General features: G+C 38.1%; 1 protein-coding gene and 1 long non-coding RNA gene across 2 annotated transcripts in view; both read left to right on the top strand.

Annotated features, from left to right (window-relative positions):
* Positions 1-23,401, top strand: part of pde3b (phosphodiesterase 3B) — a 154,172-nt gene that overhangs the window by 112,436 nt on the left and 18,335 nt on the right. Inside the window, exons 5-12 of the mRNA XM_061963942.1 lie at positions 484-584; positions 668-899; positions 981-1,072; positions 2,737-2,888; positions 2,974-3,108; positions 3,404-3,515; positions 3,688-3,801; positions 5,917-6,116. Of these exons, the coding sequence (XP_061819926.1) occupies positions 484-584; positions 668-899; positions 981-1,072; positions 2,737-2,888; positions 2,974-3,108; positions 3,404-3,515; positions 3,688-3,801; positions 5,917-6,116 (1,138 nt within the window). The remainder of the gene's footprint in view (positions 1-483; positions 585-667; positions 900-980; positions 1,073-2,736; positions 2,889-2,973; positions 3,109-3,403; positions 3,516-3,687; positions 3,802-5,916; positions 6,117-23,401) is intronic.
* Positions 7,901-10,902, top strand: LOC133608599 (uncharacterized). Its single transcript, XR_009815620.2, has 2 exons — positions 7,901-9,228; positions 9,973-10,902. It is a non-coding gene; the product is annotated as an uncharacterized lncRNA (long non-coding RNA).

The raw sequence follows: 23,401 nt of genomic DNA, 5'->3' as shown, positions 1-23,401 counted from the left end.
AATTTTACTTTATTTACTTTACAATAGTTAATTTGTCTTTACATTTTTATGACATTGAATAATGTTTAAATGTTAATAAAAAACATTGGCTAGACACTTGATAAAGAATCCCTAATACTTTTTTCTCCGGGGAAAGCGCTTTGAAATGAAAAGATTTTTGAATGGATTGTGTTTGACATAGGCAGTTTCACTGTTAAGATTATTTTTTTACCTGCCAACAAATACAAACACGGATATTGTTATTTTTATTTTCATTGTAAGGTCCATCATTTAAGAGTTTTATTCTGATTAGAATCCATGCAGAATGTATTCATTAGAATATACACTTTTATTTGGAAATTTAAAACAAGTCAGGAAAATTATAAACCGTCTGTAGTGAATCTCTTCCTACACAAGAGGGCAGTGCATATCTGTCTTACCAGCTGAGCCTCTGAGCTCCTTAGTAAAACATAGACTGAAAATATGTTTGATTTTTGCTTGTAGCTCAGGTCTTTCTAATGGGCCAAATGCAAACCTGCTTACCATTCCCAAGCAGAGGTCTTCTTCTGTCACCCTCACGTACCATGCAGGTTCCAGAAGAGCAGGTGGGACCTGAGTTCAGAACCTTCTGTGTTGATCAAAAAGTTCATGTTTTTTCAAATAGTCCTTATTTTTTTAACCTCTTTAGGCACATCTCCTAGCCTGAGTCCCCTCACCTCTCCCAGCCACAGTCCTCCAAGTGTAGCCACAGGTTCTTCATTGTCCCTGGTCACCCGATCGCCTGTAGAGTTTCCAGACACAGCAGACTTCCTGACAAAGCCTAGTGTCAATCTGAACTTGCACAAGCATTTGGGCTACCCACTCAGCTCATGTGACTTCCAGCAGGCATTCCGTAGCACCGTTTTACCTCTTTGCACCAGGTAAAAAGTGACAGGAATGTTTTGGTTTTGATGTGTTCATTATCAACCATGCACAAGACTTGCCTTCTCTGCCCACGCTAGCTGCGGGCGTCAGATGCCAAAGGGAGTTTCCAGTGGCGATTCAGGAGAAGTCCATCAGCCGCTCCTGAGCGAGGCCCAACGCAGGCGCTCAGGTAACTATAATTTAATCTAATAATTAGTGCTGTCAAACAATGAAAACAAAAATCAGATAAATCACTGGGTTGCTCGGGACCTATTTCGAATAATCAAGATTAGATATTATTCATTGATTTTCTACATAATTTATCCTCATTACAGTTCCAGGTAAGTTGGAGTCCATCCCAGCTGACTTGGTGAGAGGCGGGCACACCCAAGGCTGGTCACTACTCATTCGCAAAACACAATCATTCAGACCATGATATTCTCCCTGTGACTGCGTGGGTTCCCTCCGGGTACTCCGGCTTCCTCCCACCTCCAAAAACATGCACCTGGGGATTGGTTGATTGGCAACACTAAATTGGCCTTAGTGTGTGAATGTGAGTGTGAATGTTGTCTGTCTATCTGTGTTGGCCCTGTGATGAGGTGGCGACTTGTCCAGGGTGTACCCCGCCTTCCGCCCTAATGCAGCTGAGATAGGCTCCAGCACCCCCCGTGACCCCAAAAGGGACAAGCGGTAGAAAATAGATGGATGGATGGATGGTTGCACGTTATAGACAATGTACGATATAAATGAAAAACATTTTTCAGACTATAGAGCTTTTAATACTATCTTCATATTGTGATAATGCATTTTGATAACATGTGAATGTATGGATGGATGGATTCTAGCTGTGTCCAGCAAATTTGACAGCAAATTCGCAAATTCTTCAACACAATGTTTTGGCTAAGTTTCTTCCACAGTGGGAATCAGAAATATTTCTAAGTCAGCAATCCTCACCTCCTTAGCCAAAATGACTTTATTTCTTACAGGTATCACTATCGCTGAAATAAACTGTTTTTTGCAAGTATCAATATCACTGAAATAAATTACATTTCTTACAAGTATCAATATCCTTGAAATAAACCGTGTCTTACAAGTATCAATGTCATTCAAATTAACTGTTTCTGACACGTAACATCATCACTGGAGGATGAGAACTAGCTAAACATGTTACACACTATAGAACGATACAATAAACCATACTAACGCCTAAGCTTGAGCTAAATATATGTTATGTTAAATCACTAATGGTAACATAAGCTTGACGGTGCTCTTTTTGTTAGATTTTTTTGGTTTGAAAAATGTAACCGTGAGCAAGTTGCCAACAGTCCCTTTAATTTGGACCTGTTGCTTCCTTTGTGTTAATAATAAGGTAATTAGAGGTATACTTTTCTCATGTGTTTTCAAAATCTACTTAACAGGTCAGTCTACTGTTCTTAAATACTCAAATTTACCATAGAGTGGACCATTGTTTAACATCTTCCATATTGACTTGTTTGGTTCTGCGGCCTGTCACTACCGGATCTACTGCCCATTTGTGCATGCATGACCGTAACACTGCTTGTACATACTACCCAGAAAAGCTTTGCCAGAAACATTTCAAAGATTTTGAGTCATTGTGCGCTGCAGACGAGTCGATTAAGAATACAATTTAAAGAAATTGGATCATATTAGAAATGATGATGATGGATTAACCTACATTAATTTTGGCTTCCCTACTAAAAATATACATTATTTGACAGCGACATGTCTAGTGACTGTTTTGTCTTCTACTGGACACCAAGATTAGTGGATATCTGTAAATATAATCTTTCTACAGTAGTTCTAGCGCTATAAATCTTCTTGTCCATCTGTGAGCATCAGGTGAAGGGCCGGATTTCCCAGTAGAGCCTTTAATCAGGGAGGAGAGCGTGGAGGTGAACTTGTCTGCAGAGTCCTGCACCACAGGGGATCAGGGTCAAACACAGGAGCAGCGCTCAGGCACAGAGCAGCAGACTCAGGAATTAGAGGTACATTTTTATCCCAGAACACAGAAAACCCTGTGGAACAGTCATGGGTTTGCAAGGCTAATCTCATTTGGTGCTTCCCCTCCAGTGTGATCAGGAGTTCCGACTAGACGCGATGCTGGAAGACCATGAAGCCCTCATGGAGAGGATGAACACCTGGAACTTCCAGATCTTTGACCTGGTGGACAAAACAGGAGGAAAGACAGGACGAATACTCAGCTATGTTAGTACTGGGATTGCAAAGTAGCTCTCGGGTGTCTTTATTTGTGCTACAAAGCTGTGGTCACTATGTTTGTCCCTTCTGGATAAATCCTTTGTGGGCAAGCTTATTTTAATGCAGTTTGTGTTGTTTGTTGCATCAATACGTCTGTCAAGTCATTTGTTAATACTGAAATCTATTTTTTCAAACTTCAAAAAAGAGGTCTGTAAATAATGCAGTAGTGTTTGTTTGATGGTACTGATGTGGTTACCTTTTGTTCTGATGTGTGTTTCAGTAAAGCTGGTCTGTATTTCCCCAGGTGACTTACACCCTTTTCCAGGATACGTGTCTGTTTGAAATTTTCAAGATCCCTGTGAGGGAGTTCATGACATACTTCTTTGCTCTGGAAAATGGCTACAGGGACATTCCCTGTGAGTGTTCACACGGCGCTATAGGCCTTCTAGGAAGATGTGTCTTTGTTCACTGTTTTGTTAATTTGTCATCACACTGTGCTCATGTCTATTGCTGTCCTGCAAAACACAAAGTTTCACTTCTAGCCAAATGCCATCAACTCCCAGCTTATTGCGTTACAATCATCCGCAGATCATAACCGGGTCCATGCTACTGATGTGCTCCATGCTGTCTGGTACTTAACCACTCGACCCATCCCTGGGTTCCAGCAGATCCACAATGAGCATGTGACCGGAAGTGACACAGGTAAACACAAAACCGGTAGCTCCATAGTAAAGAGTGCATACAGACTTCCAGTAATATACAGTGAAACTTAAATGCTTAAATTTAGAATCAGTTATTCTGCTGGAAATTAAAAATATTTAGTTTTAAAGCACAGGTGTCAAACTCAAAGCCTGTGCGCTAGATTTGGCCCGCCACATAATTTTATATGGCACACGAAAACCTGGTAATAAAATGTGTCAAAGTACTTTATCTTTTCGTACTTAATGTATTTATGTTAATTTAGACAGAACAATGCATCTACTGCATTTTAAACTTTATCATTTAATAATGAAACAAATATTAAATATTTTTTTTATTCCAATTTTTTTCTTAAAATAAATAGTTAATAATTTATCTGATTGACTGATGATTTCAAACAAATTTCCTATTAAGTTGTACAAAAAAATATATTAATCAAATGCATAGGCAGTTATGTAATAATATCATGAGGTTTTTATATATTTTTACTGGAACATGTGCCTTCTGAGGGAAACCATAACTGCAATGTGGCCCTCAATTCAAACAAGTTTGACACCCTTCTTTTAGAGTCAGACTGCCTCCACCATAAACACCTTATGATCTCAAATAGTAAGGCAGACCCCCCTGGCGGTGAGCTGACAGAAGAGGGTGAAGGCTGAAAGGCAAGGGTGATATATATATATTTTTTTTAGTATCAAGGCTGGATTATGATATAGCGTCACGGCACTGGTGCAAGTGATCCTACCTCACTCCTCCTCTTCCAAAACCCAAGCTTTATGTGTATCTTTGAAAAATTCTAACCTTCAAGGGTTTGTACAGATAAATACATATTAGCAGGATATCAATAGTGTCTATTCAGGGACACGTAAACATTTTAGTCCCCTTAAAAGAGAGACATGAATGGCTGCATTAAGTCAGTTAATTAAGTAAACATTACCATTCCTAATTGTCAAGAGTTAAACTATTGCATAACAAAGTCTAATATCACTTAAAGGGGTCATATTATGATTTTATTTCAACATTTAAAACACTTCCTTGTGGTCTACATAACATGTAATTGTGGGTTTTTTTTGTGTGAAAATGTTTCATGAATTATGTTTTACAAACCATTTTCAAGCAGGTTTCTGACCGTCTCTTCAGGATGCGCCGTTTTGTGGGCAGGTCTTATTTACGTGCCACCACTTAGACTGCGTCTTTTCACTCTCAGCCCTTTTTAAATTTTTAGCGCTACTGACAAGCATACGTTAGAACTATACACTACTTTTTATTAGAAATGGCAGCAGCAGAGGATGCATGTGTATGTACGAGACAGTCTGCCCCACAACAAGAGAATAGAGAAAAGGAACTTATTGACTACAACAGTGGACTAGCGCATAGCCCTTCAGGTAAAACTTGACCATATGTGGAAATATCCGCTGATGTAAAACTGGAAAAAACGTCACAATGGTGCAAAGTCCCAACATCTCCTTTGGAGGAAGTATGAAGGAAGGCAAGATTGTTTTATAAATACCTGGTATGATTTAAAATTTTCGGCACTTATGCAGATCCCAAATACACAAAAACAGGTACCAATAGGTAAGAAAGGTCCCCATTTAATGGCATCATTTGAGGCGTTATCATCTGAGGAGGAGGGAGCCTGACTTCATTCTTAGCACTTTTAACATTCTGTTTTGGAAGTGTACAATAACATGACTGGCTTTTGGGCATACAATTATTTCGTTGTTCACTTTTTCACTTAATGTTGTTTTAGTCAAATTGTACACTGTAGCCACGACATACTTTACATGTACCTGTTTGTTTCCATTTCATGTCACTAGCACACTTTTCCTCTTTGCCCTCACTGGTACACTATTTTGGTGGCATCACAAAAAAACCAAGAGAAAAAATGTAATCCTTCAGATGCTAAAGTAGCACAAATTTCACATTATGGGCTGAAGTCTAGCTCTGCATGATGACATCTTCTGCATACAGATGTGGTTTTGACCCAACCTCCGAGTTTTTGTATTAAGATTTTAGTCCAAATGTACTTCCAGTTCGCATTCGTATGCCCCATTCATTTTTTTAACCGCACAGGTTGGTGACAATAAGACATGTAACTGGTAACCATGTGTGTTCCAGACTCAGACAGTGGGATTTCGCCTGGCAGGATATCATACGCCTCCTCGAAAAGCTCCTCCATATCAGATGACAGCTACGGCTGCCTGGCCTGGAACATCCCAGCTCTGGAGCTCATGGCCCTTTATGTAGCAGCTGCAATGCACGATTACGACCACCCCGGTCGAACTAATGCCTTTTTAGTTGCCACTAACGCACCTCAGGTAAGCAACCAATTTTGTTTGAATTTAAATGTTCACAGAACACCTAGGAGCTAGTGTAATCAGAGGTGACTATAAAAGTAATTTAGTTAAGGCTGCAGTTTGGTTGGAAATACAAAACAGTTCAAAGTTAAGGATGCTGTTGTTCCCCAGGGAGAACAATTCCAGATCCATTGAACCAAATCGCTTTTTTTTTTTTTTTTTTTTTTTTTTTTTTTGGCCCATATCATACCTCTTCAGCTTTCAAATGAGTTAGTTCAGTTTATTTAAGAAATCCTGGTAACACTCCAATACACAAAAAGTAATGCAATCATAATCCCTTGTATCTAAGGCACAAAAGTGTTGAAGTAATAACAACAATACGTTTTGTAAGATACAAGAGATAAGGAGGGATCCTATTTGCATTTCTTTGATGACACCGAGTTGAACATTCACAGACATTCAACGCGTCACTGCATTCAGTGCGTAAGACTACATCAAATAATAATTGTTATCACTGTACGGTAGTCAAATTGTGAGTGGCACATAATGAATAATAAGCAGATTATAATGAGACTACAGTTTACCAACAAATGTATTTTGTGGTCTTTTATTCCCTTCTGATTTAAACTTTCCACCAAATAAAATCACTGCTCAACTTAAGAACCACGCAACACAGTCCGCCCCTGCTTTGAATCAGTGTAATTATATGCTCCACATGTGCTTGTGTTCTCGACAGTTGCATCCTCAGATGTCCTGTGTCTTTCAAAAACATCACGTAACCTGACATGACTTTTCTTTGCATGTCGTAATTTAGGGTTGTCCAAATGTATATACATGTATGTATATACATTTATGTATATATTTATATATACATATTTATGTGTGTGTATATATATATATATATATATATATATATATATATATATATATAAGTATATATATATATATATAAGTATATATATATATATATATGTGTGTGGGGCTTCACGGTGTCAGGTTAGTGCATCTGCCTCACAATACGAAGGTCCTGAGTAGTCTTGGGTTCAATCCCGGGCTCGGGATCTTTCTGTGTGGAGTTTGCATGTCCTCCCCGTGACTGCGTGGGTTCCCTCCGGGTACTCCGGCTTCCTCCCACTTCCAAAGACATGCACCTGGGGATAAGTTGATTGGCAACACTAAATTGGCCCTAGTGTGTGGATGTGAGTGTGAATGTTGTCTGTCTATCTGTGTTGGCCCTGCGATGAGGTGGCAACTTGTCCAGGGTGTACCCCGCCTTCCGCCCGATTGTAGCTGAGATAGGCTCCAGCGCCCCCCGCGACCCCAAAGGGAATAAGCGGTAGAAAATGGATGGATGGATGGATATATGTGTGTATATGTATGTATGTGTGTATATATGTGTATTAATATGTATATGTATATATATACATATATGTATATATACACACATATATGTATATATATGTGTGTATATATGTATGTGTATGTATATATATGTATGTGTGTATGTATATATATATATATATATATATATATATGTGTATATATGTGTATATATATATGTATGTATGTACATATGTATATATATATATATGTATGTGTGTATATATATATATATATAACCCCGTTTCCATATGAGTTGGGAAATTGCGTTAGATATAAATATAAACGGAATACAATGATTTGAAAATCATTTTCAACCCATATTCAGTTGAATATGCTACAAAGACAACATATTTGATGTTCAAACTCATAAACATTTTTTTTTTTGCAAATAATCATTAACTTTAGAATTTGATGCCAGCAACACGTGACAAAAAAGTTGGGAAAGGTGGCAATAAATACTGAGAAAGTTGAGGAATACTCATCAAACACTTATTTGGAACATCCCACAGGTGAACAGGCAAGTTGGGAACAGGTGGGTGCCATGATTGGGTATAAAAGTAGATTGCATGAAATGCTCAGTCATTCACAAACAAGGATGGGGCGAGGTTGAAAAGTCAGCATCTGTGATGGTATGGGGGTGTACTAGTGCCCAAGACATGGGTAACTTACACATCTGTGAAGGCACCATTAATGCTGAAAGGTACATACAGGTTTTGGAGCAACATATGTTGCCTTCCAAGCAACGTTATCATGGACGCCCCTGCTTATATCAGCAAGACAATGCCAAGCCACGTGTTACATCAACGTGGCTTCATAGTAAAAGAGTGCAGGTACTAGACTGGCCTGCCTGTAGTCCAGACCTGTCTCCCATTGAAAATGTGTGGCACATTATGAAGCATAAAATACGACAACAGAGACCCCGGACTGTTAAACAACTTAAGCTGTACATCAAGCAAGAATGGGAAAGATTTCCCCCTGAAAAGCTTAAGAAATCGGTCTCCTCAGTTCCCAAAAGTTAACTGAGTGTTGTTAAAAGGAAAGCCATGTAACACAGTGGTAAAAATGCCCATGTGACAACTTTTGCTGACATTTAATTCTAAGTTAATGATTATATGCAAAAAAAAAACAAGTTTCTCAGTTCGAACATTAAATATCTTGTCTTTGCAATCTATTCAATTGAATATAAGTTGAAAAGGATTTGCAAATCATTGTATTCTGTTTTTATTTACGAGTTACACAATGTGCCAATTAACTGGTTTTGGGTTTTGTATATGTGTATATACGTATATATGTACCTGTATATACAGTATGGGTGTATGTAAGTATATGTGTATACATATATATTAGGGCTGCAACAACTAATCGATTAAAATCAATTTTAAAAATAGTCATCGATTCGTTGGATCTATGCTATGCGCATGCGCTGCGGCGACGTCTCATGAGGTGCCAGTAAGCCAGCCAATGATGTGTCAGTGCAGTTCACGTCACGACGCCGTCTCCTTTGCCTGAAAACATTCGAAAAATGGCGGAGGAAAACAGTACGGATAGTTCAGCGGAGAAACATCTTGAGGTTATCAATGGAGAAAAGTGTACGACCTAAGTCGTCAAAAGTGTGGGAGCACTTTACTTTAAAGACTTCAAAGAAGACCGTTTCCTGCAAAATGTGCAGCATGGACCTCGCATGGCACGGAAGTACAACATTGCTTCGGGAGAAACATGTTGGAGCCATGGATGAAGGGAAGAACTCACGGTACGTAACTTTTTAAGTCCATAGTCCGGGTACATTGATCCGTCTTCCGTTTTTGTGTGTTTTTAATCTTTTGTTAACAAGGAGATTTTTTTTAAGGAAGCGCTGCAGCAACTGTTGTGTATTAACATTCAGAGTGTTAGGAACTATTTGGAGAGTGCGACGACTTTATTTTCTGTGTTGTGAGTTCATGAGTTCAGCTTTTTTGTGAGTAACGTTAACGTTATCCCTTTGTTGCAACGCGGGGCTGATGATGTGTCTCCGGCGCATTTGACTCCGTTTTGAGAGAGAACACGCACGGTTACCAATTTGGAAATAAACGTAACGGACAGAAATATCTCAGGTTCGTTTTAAAATGAATCAATGAATCAATCACTGGGCCCAATAAAGCTATGTACGTAAATATATTTAGATTTGAGTGACGCTTCAGTGTAACTAAACGTTATGACGGTGCTGGAATATTTCATGCTATTATTCAGAGGCAGCCTAAAATTAATCATTTATTATTCACAACAGAAAGGTGTACAATATCTGATCCAGTTCTGATCTGATGAGTTACAATTCTGTGTTATTATTGGTGTATGCTGCAACCCCAATGTCCATTTCTTTAATTTAGCTTTTTTTTTAATGTGGTGGCGTATTTGCCTTTTACGTCAGAAATGATTAATTAAATCAACTAGGTATGTATTAAGTTACATGTAAATGATGCTACTATGTACGTTCATTATATGGTTTCTCTCATTTCAGAAAGAAAACAACCCAGCATTAGCGACTTGGTACAAAGGAAGATGTGCACAACACAGATTAGGCCACTATCAATGGTGGAGGACGAAGGTTTTAGACAAATGATTCACGTCCTCAACCCTGGTTACACTCTTCCCTCTGGGACCCATTTTACCAAACTGATGGAGAGGAAGTATGAGCACACATTCTAAGCAGTGTAGACTGACATAAAATCCACCCAGAGCAAAATTGCTCTCACTACTGATGTGTGGACAAGTGGAGCCACAGAAGCCTACCTTGTGAATGAATGAAGGGTTCTACATGTAAAGCGACTTTGGGTACTTAGAAAAGCACTATATAAATCCCAGGTATTATTATTATTATTGGCAATACATGCCATTACATTGGAGACGAATGGAACATGAAGTCAGTCTGCCTTACGACCATGCCACTAGAGCAGGGGTCCCCAAACTTTTTGACTCGGGGGCCGCATTGGGTTAAAAAAATTTGGCGGGGGGCCAGGTTGTGTATATATATATATATATATATATGTATGTTCATCAACATTTATCATTGTCACGTTATCGATGGGAAAATTCGATGGGAGACACAAAGAGTAACAAGTGGTAGAAAACAGATTCGAAAGGAAAGATAAAAAAAAAAAATAATAACTTGGGACTTCCTGTGGGCCGGATTTTGGATGCTGGGGGATCATAGTTTGGGGACTCCTGCACTGGAGGAAAGACATTCAGCATCCAACATTGCAGAATGGTTGGAATAGGTAGTAGCCAGGTTTGAAATTCCTCCAAGCAAAATGATTGCTATTGTGCATGACAATGGTGCACTTTATAAATAGAAACCTTTTTGTAACATTTGCTTTGTTTTATTTGGCGAGTTGAAAGAACATGGTGCCAGTATGCTGTTTTTTTCAATAAAATACTGGAAAGGATAGAAATGTAGTTTGTCTCTTCTATCCGATTATTAATCGATTAATTGAAGTAATAATCGACAGATTAATCGATGATCAAATTAGTTGTTAGTTGCAGCCCTAATATATATATTTGTATATATATATGTGTGTGTATATATTTAAGGCTGAACCAGTTAAACACCAAGAATATTTGAAGAAGGAATAAGAAAAAAAGAAGGAAGGAAAGTTTGAAGTCATCAACAATTTATCGGCCAGGGAGCAAAGGAAGACCAACCCTACCCCTGGAGGTCAAAGACTACGTTTACAATGCAGGCCAAAGTGGACCAAATCTGATTATTTCGAGATCTGATTTTTTACAGCTGACTGTTTAAATTATAAGTAACATGTGATCTTTAGCAGACTCCAGTATAAAGATGCACTAGCCCCAATGTGGCCCTAATGCCTTGATGTCACATCTGCAGTTCGGATTCTTTAAATGAACAAGGGAGTAACTACTACAGGAGAAAACATGAACGCCACAGATCAGCGTGTTAATGAGTTTGTGGCGTTGCTGTTGTTTAGAGGAAACAGTCAGATGATGGAAAACATCTGCATGAGGAGGAAGAAAATAATTGAAAAAAGGAAAGTGATCAGGTCTGAAACTGATGTGACCCGTTATGATACGAAAATATTAGATTTTAAGCACTTTGTGGTGTTTATACTCACATTTATACTCACAGTGTTGCCACTGGGGTGAGTTTTTCCTTGCCCTTATGTGGGCTATACCGAGGATGTCGTTGTGGCTTGTGCAGCCCTTTGAGACACTTGTGATTTAGGGCTATATAAATAAACATTGATTGATTGATTGATAAATGATCCAATTTGATTTGGTGTCCAGTGTAAATAGAGCCAAAGTAATGTACATTAGTTTTCGGAAGTCTGACAGTAATATAAAGTGTTTTCTTTTTCTCTGAATACTGAATACATCCACTTTCTACCGCTTGTCCTTCTTGGGGTCGCGGGTTGGCTGGAGCCTATTCCAGCTGCACTCGGGCGGAAGGCAAGGTACACACTGGACAAGTCGCCACCTAATCACATGGCCAACACAGATAGACACATTCACACTCACATTCACACACTAGGGCCAAGTTAGTGTTGCCAATCAACCCATCCCCAGGTGCATGTCTTGGGAGGTTGGAAGAAGCCGGAGAGAACCCACAAAGTCATGGTAAAAACAAGCAAACTCCACACAGAAAGACCCTGAGCTCAGGAATGGAACCTAGGACCTTTTCTCTGTGAGGCAAGAGCGCTAACCACTTTCCACCATGCTTCCACTGAATACTGAGACCATGTGGCTACTTATTTTCAACTGATATTAACAGTTTTCTCCAAAAATAAATTATTTTATTGAGCACAAAACATAAGTGTTTTCAATATTTCCAACATCAAGCAAGTTAATATTAAGCAATACATTTGAGGGGATATGATACAACCTTGCAAACAATATAGTGGTCATTCCCGAAACACTGGTTGTTTCCAAAAAAAAGAAAGTGTATTGAATTATCAACGAAAATATTTTGATACTGATTGGTTACATTTATGTACAACTTCACAAATCATTAACTCTGAAATCAATCTAATCAGTGTTATGCATTTTAAAAAGAAAGATTGCATGTTGATTTTGACATTTTCCATATATTGAAGAAAATGTGTTAAAAAAAGATTCATGGATTTTATTGTGAAACACCTCAATAATAATAAATTTTTTACAAAAGGTAAGTAGGCATGATATTATTAGAGTCACATAATATTTTATATTCATATTTGAAGGCCATGATTTGGTAGTGACAAATTTGGGGAGAAAACAAATATTCCGAAATATTCTGAAAATACAAGTTAATTTTTCTTTTTATAGAAATGTGTACTCCAGATATTGTACAATATAAATATATACCCTGTGTGTGTATGTATATATATATATATATATATATATATATATATATATATATATATATGTGTATGTATGTATGTATGTATGTTTGTATGTATGTATGTATGTATGTATGTATGTATGTATGTATGTATGTATGTATATATGTATATATGTATATATGTATATATATATATATATATATATATATATGTATATATGTATATATGTATATATGTATACATATATATATATATAGGGACAATGTTTTAAGAATACAACTTACACAATTTTTAAATATTTCCAATCTCACTTTGAACTAATTCGGTAGAATGGCCCATATACATGTATTAAATCAACATAACAAACACAATATACACTTACAATTAGTGCACCAACCCAAAAAAACACCCTCCCCCATTTACACTCATTCACACTCATTCACACAAAAGGGTTGTTTCTTTCTGTTATTAATATTCTGGTTCCGGCATTATATATAAATATATATCAATACGGTCTGCAAGGGATACAGTCCGTAAGCACACATGATTGTGCGTGCTGCTGGTCCACTAATAGTACTAACATTTAACAGTTAATTTTACTCATTTTCATTAATTACTAGTTTCTATGTAACTGTTTTTATATTGTTTACTTTCTTTTTTATTCAAGGAAATGTTTTAAATTGATTTATCTTATTTTATTTTAATTTTTTTTAAAGGACCTTATCTTCACCATACCTGGTTGTCCAAATTAGGCGTAATAATGTGTTAATTCCACAACTGTATGTATTGGTATCGGTTGATATAGGTATCGGTAATTAAGAGTTGGGAAATATCGGATATCGGCAAAAAGCCATTATCGGACATCCCTAATATATATATATACACGTGTGTATATATACGTGTGTGTGTGTGTGTGTGTGTGTGTGTGTGTGTGTGTGTGTGTGTGTGTATATATATATATATATATATATATATGTATATATATATGTATATACACGTGTATATATACATGTGTGTGTGTGTGTGTATATATATATATACACGATACACGTGTGTATATATAAATGTATATCTACACGTATGTATATGTGTGTATGTATTTACAAATACATTTGTGTATATGTATGTACATGTATGTACCGGTATATATGTGTGTATATGTATATATGTATATTTATATGTATGTATATCTACTGTATGTATATATGTATATACAGTATATATAGATATATACACAAGGTTTCCCCTAGACTGCCAAGATACCTGTTGCGGTGTAGGCATGGTTAGATGAAGCCATCAAGTACTTTGCAAAATTTACTGTGATATTTGTTTCTTTAAAAATGTATACATACATTTAAAACCAATGCAGCTGAGATAGGCTCCAGCATCCCCCGCGACCCCAAAAGGACAAGCGGTAGAAAATGCATGGATGGATGTTATTATTAATTAGTGTTAACATATGTTTGATGGTTTGGCCAGACTTTCAATTGTTTCTATTTATTGAACAATGTACTTTTGTTTATATTTTTTCAAGTGTCTTGAGACTTTTACTTCGTTTTTTATTAAAAACAACTAGCAACAACTGTAGAATTTTTTTTATGATGATACTATAAAATGTACTCGTGTTTAGAGTAGGGCTGCAACTGAAGATAATTTTTTATACTTGATTAGTCAACGATTACCCTAACGATTAGACGGATAATAAAGCGTACACATATTTAATGGCTCTAATTTTACCATTGACTTCTAAATGCAGCTTAAGTTATTTTAGGCTTGTGCTTACTAACAACAAAGATGACTAATTAATTCATAAATGAATATATATAATTTATTTAAACTGTAGTTGTGCTGCTCATTCAGTTGTTACAAAAATTAAAATGCCTAGTAAAATGTTGTCTATTTAAAAGAAAGGAAAGGCTAATTTACCTTGTGTATGTATTTTAAAAAACAGTTTAAATAGCAGCAATGAAAATAAACCACAAAACAACATCTAACTTCCTCAAAAAGAAACAAAGCATTTTTTGATGATGTTTAAAAAGGTGCACACTGGTATATTGACTATTGAATGAATGAATGAATTAATTTATTCCGGCAGACAGATATATAGAGCAACACTTCATCACTCTTTGTAATTTGACAGACATGCAACGGCACCCACCGAAAAGGGAAAAAAGCAAGAATATTTATCCATGCCTCGCCCCTAATTTACAATCATCATAAATGCTGGTTATATATGTTGGTTATATAGTCCAAGTTTTAACAGCAGATTGATGGTTACATGACAATTTCAGAACAAGTATAACATATGATAATGGATGATAATGACAAGTTTTTTGTTAGTTTTTTTGTCAATAGCATTGAGCGACCATGAGATTAGCTCCATATTGCCTGGGTATCTATTGTTTTCTGAAGCCTTGTCTGGTGTGTTATGTCCCTTATTCCACAGTGAGTTATTTTGCACCTGTGTCCCACAGTTGAGATAGTCCAAACAACTAGTCATGTTTTTGATAGTTTCCCAACAACACATTTTTTACCCCAAGGTTGAACACTCTTAGGCTAGAAGACAGTTTAATTTCTCCGCTCACATTGTCACACATTTTCACCCCTTCTATAGATAACGTTTGAGCCTTGAATGTGGAATTTATCATGTTATGTTTGAATTTCAGGACACCCCTGAGCTCATGTGGACCATCTTTGAGTGAAAACAGACTGTATAATTGCAGGTAGAGCCTATTGTGAGGCCATAAACATAACTTGAAGGCTACTGCATTGGATTATATCACGTAGTTTAAGAAAATTACTCATTATGAACAGATCATTGGTATGAGCTCTATATGGGGCATAGTGCATCATTCTAATTGGCTTTTTCTGGAGCTTAAATAGCGGTTCAATAGTGTCCATGTAGGTGTGCCCCCAAACTTCAGCGCAATACTGTAAATGCGGCAATAAAAGAGCTAATTAAATCGTTCTTAGTGAATTTTGATTTAGTGATTTCTGCATTTTCCACAAAATGGAGACACCCTTAGCCAAATTAGACTGTACTGCTTTCATATGTGGTTTCCAAGTCAGTAGAGCGTCTATCTTAACCCCCAAGAAATTGTGTTAATTTACTCTGTTTATAGATGTCCCACTAACTTTTATGTGTATGTTTTTTTTCAGTCCCCTTCTCCGGAAGAGGATATAGTTTGTTTTTGAGAGATTTGGTGATAATTTATTTATTAAAAACCACAAATGAATTTTTGACAATTCACTATTCACTGTGTTTACTAATTGAATTAAATATTTTCCAGAACGGAGGATGTTGGTGTCGTCCGCCAACAACACTAATTTTAGGACGTCAGATACTTTGACTATATCATTGATATATAATGTGAAAAGTTTTGGTCCCAAGACTGACTCCTGAGAGACCCCACAAGTGATAACTCGGTCTGTTGAAATGTTATTTCCCATCTGTACAAATTGCGTTCTGTTGAAGAGATAACTCTTTATCCATTTTAAAGAGGTCTCTCAAACTCCATATGTCTGCAATTTGTCAATTAGAATACTGTGGTTTAATGTGTCCGAGGCTTTTTTTAGGTCAATAAAAATGCCAATAGCATAGTTTGTTGTCTAATGCATTTTTGATAAACTCTACGGTGTCAGTTAAAATAATTCCTGTGGAATGTTTTTTCCTAAAACCGTATTAGCTATCACACAACAGTCTGTTTGTCAATGATTTTTTGTAATCTGGTCTGGAAAAGCCTCTCTAAGATTTTAGAGCATTGGGGTAGTAATGAAATCGGACGGTAATTTGAAAACAAATGTTTATCACCGCTTTTATACAGAAGAAGCACTTACGCCTTCTTCATTTTATCAGGAAAAGCACCATTTGAAAATGATAAATTACAGACATACGGCAGTGCTGGCACTAGAGCTGTGGAGATGTTTTTTAACAGTGTCATTAATAAACCATCTCCATCAGTGGAGGCTTTTGGGGAGAACTCTGTGAATAGAGTAGCTACTTCTTGCTGTGACACTGGTGTCAGGAACATGTGCTCTGTCATGTTGCTGTTACCTACTCAGTGGCCTAGTGGTTAGAGTGTCCGCTCTGAGATTGGTAGGTTGTGAGTTCAAACCCCGACCGAGTCATACCAAAGACTACCTCCCTGCTTTCCACTCAGCATCAAGGGTTGGAATTGGGGGTTAAATCACCAAAAATAATTCCACTGCTCCCCTCACCTCCCAAGGGGTGAACAAGGGGATGGGTCAAATGCAGAGGACAAATTTCACCACACATAGTGTGTGACAATCATTGGTACTTTAACTTAACTTTAACTTTAACTTGAACTTTTATCACTCCTTGAGTCATGTGCAATTCCAGTGCACATGCGAGGGAGGAATGTTTCTGGCCAGTGACGGGGCCCACCTGCACAAAATACTCGTTTTTTTTCAAGTGTGCAATAATCCAAACTACAGACAATGAATACCGGAAGGTGATCAGATATATCAGTTACCATAAGGCCGCTAGTTATTTCAGTGTCTAGTATGTTGGTAAAAATATTGTCAATTAGAGTGGCGCTCTGCTTCGTGATTCTTCTAGGACGTGTGATAAGAGATTGCAAGCCATAGGCATACATAGAGTTAACAAAGTCCTCATTCTGGTTGTTGTCATTGGGGTTTAACAGATCAATATTAAAGTCACCACATAGAAATACATTTCCTTGTTTCATTTCTGCAATTATTTCCCCCAGGTAATTTCCAAATATATCAATGTTTGAATTTGGAACCCTGTAAACACAGCATACGGATGTTTTTTTTCCTTTGAGCCCTGAGATTTGAATTGTTACACACTCCATAACATCATCAACCACTCTAGACATATTTTCCAGAATTTTGAAATTAATGTTTACATCAATAAACAATGCAACTCCACCCCCAGATTTGTTGATTATATTTTTGCATACAAAGTTGTAACCTTCAAGTTGGAAGTCCATACCTTTCTGTTCATTAATCCAGGTTTCCGACACTGCAATTATGTTGAATGGCTTGTCAAATGATGAAAGGTAGTCCTGTATTTGATCAAAGTTAGCATATAGGCTCCTGGCGTTAAAATTAATTATTGAAAGATTTCCTTTGAGGTAAATGTTGTCGTTGAATTTACCCTCTGTGTAATATCCACAGTCATTTACCTCGTTGTAATAGCAATGATAATCCGGGTCAATTTCTTCATTTGGGTCTTCATATCCTTGATGCAGATCAGATGATATACTTATTTTTCCATAGACAGCAATCGGGTTGTCCAATTCATTCTTATTAATTTGTGAACAATCAGGTTGAACTGAGTTCATTGAGCTGTCTTATTCCATAGGTATCGTTCTACCTATTTCTAGTCATACTTTTCCAGCTCCTCCAGTGCCCTGATCAGCACCGGTCTGGTGGTATCTGATCCATTGATCAGATACCACTGGGTATCTGATCCATTGATCAGATACCACTGGATCTATTGATGAACTCTTGGCAGTTTTAGCAAATTGATGCTGCTTTAAAAAGTACTTGAATTGATGGAGACAAAGTTGAGCTTGCTGACTTTGGCTAAAATGATAGTTAGTTATTTTTCACACAACTTCGTCTCACACTGGATAGCTAGCTAGCAAGGCATAAGCTAACACTCTTACCAAGGTTGAGATGCATCTTCCCTCCAAATGTCTGACATCATGCCTCCGCTTTAAATGCTCACGTATCACAGATGTACTGCCATAAAAACAATGTCCACTTTGCAAAATTATCAAGGTCTTCATCTTTTTTAACAATAATAAGAGGAAATGTTCTCATACTTTACATGTTATCACTGACAATGTTTTAGCGAGTGGCGATGCGGACCAACTTCCGCCCGGGAAAACACAAGTGATGACGTCACAACTAGTGTTGACATATATATTTGTTGGCAACAAATTGTTTTTGTTGACATGTGTGGATCATGTCGCCTTATTACAGCCCCAGTTTAGAGTCTCTACTTCTGTCCCTCAAAGTCCCTGATGAAAGGCGAGCATGACTTCACATGTGCTTTGCTTTTCGGTTGGACTTTCCACCTTTAAAAGCCACCACTGTCCTCCTAATATTTGCACATGTTGTATATGGCTCTCCTTGTGTATATCTGGGACATATTAAAATGACGTCAACATTGCAGACATGCTGACAACACTCCAGACAATGGTGTGCGTTTTGTTTCCATCCGATTTCGACGTCGCGGTTTTCAGTCTTTTTTTGGTCGTCAAGTTTTCCAAACATCACTTGTCAATACTGTGCAAATAATAGGCTGTACATATCATGAATTTTTTGTGGTGATAGTACGTTTTTTTGTATATAGTATCTACAATGTTCAGTCAGCAGGTTGTGTTATGTGTGTCCATGCATGTTGACTTTTTGTGCTGGTTGAATTTTTATTTCTGCACCATGACTAAGGATGGTTGTTTGGATTGGATGATATATATAAATGCTGTGCTTTTAGTATCAAGAAAGTAAACATCATGGTCACTCACCTGCGATTCTTACATTGTGCCACCCATCATACCCCTAATATTTAAATTTAATATGAAAGCACCCCGCACGGCCAGGTTGCTTATTGAAATTTAACTTGTACTGTCGTCTCGCGGGCCGAATTTAAGGTGCCTGTGGGCTGTGGATTGGACACCCCTGCCTTAAGTCATGATGCAAAGTCAATCTGTTTTTTGGTTTCATACAGATGCCTATTTACTGATGTTGCTAGGTACAGTACGGGTCCTGTGTCCCTGACACAGAGTTATATTTAAGGACGCAGTCAACTCAGTCTCCTTGCTTCCCTTGGACACGCCTAATTTTTCCAGTAGTAAACAACATATTGTGTTTTAAAACACAGTTGCAGGGATGAAACCCTTCGCTGACAAATAATTTTGCAGATAATAGTTGGCCAAACATTTTTTGGAACAGAAACGAAAAGGCACATGTCTGCGTGTCCAGTGACTGCCAAGCAAGAGAAAACACCGCGAGTAAAACTTACACACATCAAAGACAAAATTTCCTCAATTTGCCAAGTAGACCCTGCTTTTCACAGCAGTACGTCTGTGATGCAGAAGCATTTAAAAACGGAGGCAATTCAAACATTTGGAGGATGCAGTCTCCGACTCTTCTCGATTAGTTAGCTTGTTAGCAAACCTCTAGCGCCAGCTAGAGGTTTGTCAGTCCGGTAAAGTTAGAAAGAGATTGGCACATTCTGAAGTTATTGGACCAATAACTCAATACCAAAACGTCTTTAAGGGACAATATACAGTGGAATTTCGATTTACCAACCCTTGTTTTTGCGAACTTTGCGATTTACAAACTATTAGATCGAGCCAAATATGCCCTCTGTGTGCAAACCATGTCTCTGTGTGCGAACGCTTCATTCACTCATTTTTGTGTCCCGCCGGCAGCCAATTGTGCTTGCTCGTATTCAAGAGATTGACGAAGCAGGCTTCATACCACAGCAAGTTTTTAATTGTGTTGACACCGGACTTTTCTGGAAAAATATGCCAAAGCAAACTTGTATCGCAGCGAAGACACAACCTTTTGTTCAGCAGAGTCCCTTCCAAGAGCACACACACCCCGCCGCCCCTTCTCCCTTCTCCCCCTCTTCTTTACATTTTTGTGGTTTCTGAATGTTTGTGAGGGCACCAAAGGGACTCCTGTGTGTGTTCCAGTTAAGCTTGTCAATGTTGTCATTTTGACTTGTTAATAAATATAAACTTTATCCATCACTCCCATTTTATGTTTGTTTGATGTACAATACTGCATAGCACTTTATTTTGTGTACAAAGCGTACAAACCTTCGCTAAAATATGGACTTTTGTCGAGGCAGGAACACATTATTCATATTCACATTGTTTTACAAACTTTTCTATTAACGAACCCTGTTCAAGAATCAATTAAAGGTTCCACTGTACCTGTCCATACCTGGCAATTACCGTCTGTATAACACACATCATCATCGCATAATGGTCTTTTCTTTTTCTTTTTCTTTTTTTTCTTTTTTTTTCTTCTTTTCTTTTTGAGGAAGCTAGATATATTTGGTGTTTTGTTGTTATTGCTACTAGTTGGACAGTTTTTTGTTTGCATTAAAAAATATGTTATTTGATTTTAGCAGCGCGTTGCCTTTCCTTGCTCTTAAATGGACAAAAGTTTAATAAAGTTATTATTTGATAACAGCATAATGAGCAGCACAGTTACAGAGAGTATAAATACATACGTCTGAATGAAATAGTCCTCTTTGTTGTTAGTTAGCACAAAAGTTAAATTCCTCAAACTGTATTTAAAAGTCAATGGCTAAATTGGAGCCTCTGTTTCATAATCTAATTAGGCAACTAATCTTTAATATAGTCGATGACTAGTTGACAATAAGAATGGTTGTTAGTTGCTGCCCTAATAACAAGCAAAATAAACTAAGTCAGTGGACCAGACAAGCGTTGTTTCTGTTACTGTGCATTTACTGAGTACAGACGTCAACACCTAGGGATGATACTCGAAACCGATTTTCTCGGTTGTTCGATAAGAAAAGAACCGAGTCCTCGGACTCAAATCCCTTTTTGAGAACCGGTATTCGTTATCGAGACCACTATAGTAAAGAAAAAGAGTTGGTTCTTTATTCGAATCCCTGGGAACGTATCCCGTCCCAACCAGAAATACCCCGTGGGACATCGCAAGAAATTACGTCATGTAGCTCAGTCATTAGGCGCAGATAGCGAAAGCAGGAAAAACAATGGACCGGAAAAAGCGCTCCAAGTAGTGATAAAGTTCAAAACAAAAGGTATAATCCAATGAATAACTTTACTGAGAGATTTGAGCAGGGTACAAACACATGACGAACACTTTTACGACTTACCGGAAACATAGCAACCAGGCTAGCAATGCACCTCCTTTACGGCAGCTGTCGCAACGTTCTTAAAGCAACCGCAGCACATACATACAGTACATCTCCCTTTTTTAACTTTTGTTTTTCTTTTTTTGTAAACAAAACAAAATCACACTGTATATGTGTTGTCTGTCTAATTATAAATAATGCAGACGAGGCATGTTGGCTGAGTTCTTGACGTTTACTTTCACATGTGCTCATAACCTCATTCTTAGCTGCCGGGTGGCAACATGCAACAACACTTTTCAGGGCTACCGCGCATGCTTGTCACTCCCGTTGCATGCTGGGTAGTGTAGTTGTTATATTCCCTAGCTCAGGGGTCGGCAACCCGCGGCTCCGGAGCCGCATGCAGCTCTTTGATCACTCTGATGCGGCTCAGCTGCATACTTGCCGACCCCCCCGATTTTCCCGGGAGACTTCCGAATTTCAGTGCCTCTCGCAGAAAACTCCCGGGATTAATATTCTCCCATTTTCACCCTTACAATAATAATAAGGGTGATGCCATGATGGTACAGCATTTAGCACCCTCTACAATCTGTATTAACAGCGTGCCAGCCCAGCCCCTTGTTATATGCATCTTCTGCTTGCACACGTAAGTGACAGCAAGGCATACTTGGTCAACAGCCACACAAGTTACACTGACGGTGGCCATATAAAACAATTTTAACACTCTTACTAATAATGCGCCACACTTTGAACCAAAACCAAACAAGAATGACAAACACATTTCGGGAAAACATCTGCACCTTAACACAACATAAACACAACAGGACAAATATCCAGAATCCCATGCAGCCCTGACTCTTCCGGGCTACATTATACACCCCTGCTACCACCAAACCCCGCCCCCACCCCAACCCTGCTCCCTCACACATCAACACCCCCCCCCCCCCCCCCCCCCGGGGTTTGGTAGTGGGGGTGTATAATGTAGCCCGGAAGAGTTAGGGCTGCATGGGATTTTGGGTATTTGTTCTGTTGTGTCTATGTTGTGTTACGGTGCAGATGTTCTCCCGAAATGTGTTTGTCATTCTTGTTTGGTGTGGGTTCACAGTGTGGCACATTATTAGTAGGAGTGTTAAAGTTTTTTATACCGCCACCGTCAGTGTAACCTGTGTGGTTGTTGACCAATTATGCCCTGCTGTCACTTACGTGAGCAAGCAGAAGCCCCATACGACGTGTGTCTTGGCCGGCACGCTGGTTGTAGAGGGCGCTAAATACTGAACCATCACGGCACATTCGGGGGAACAGTTGCCTTGAAATTCATAGTCTTCCGGAAAAATCAGAAGGGTTGGTAAGTATGACGCTGTCAAGCGCCATTCATATAAAACCCGCGGGCCACATTAACATTCAATTTTCATAATAAGGTTTGAGCCACGTGTCTGAGACCCTTGGTTTATACATACTAGCACAAAGCAAAATAAAAACTTTGTATGCGGTGTTATTTCATTTTAAATTTCAAAAGATTTTTGTGGCTCCCATTGTTTTCTGTAATTTGTGAAACTGGTCAAAATGGCTCTTTGACTGGTAAAGGTTGCCGACCCCTGCCCTAGCTCATAACATCACATTTCCCCCCCTATAACAGGGGTAGGGAACCTATGGCTCTCGAGCCAGATGTGGCTTTTTTGATGACTGCATCTGGCTCTCAGATAAATCTTAGCTGACATTGCTTAACATGATAAGTAATGAATAATTCCGCTGGTAATCAGTGT

The sequence above is a fragment of the Nerophis lumbriciformis genome, linkage group LG06, assembly GCF_033978685.3.
Source record: "Nerophis lumbriciformis linkage group LG06, RoL_Nlum_v2.1, whole genome shotgun sequence".
In the NCBI taxonomy this organism is placed as follows: Eukaryota; Metazoa; Chordata; class Actinopteri; order Syngnathiformes; family Syngnathidae; genus Nerophis; species Nerophis lumbriciformis.
The sequence above is the reverse complement of the archived record's forward strand: the minus strand, read 5'-3'. Positions and strand labels throughout refer to the sequence as shown.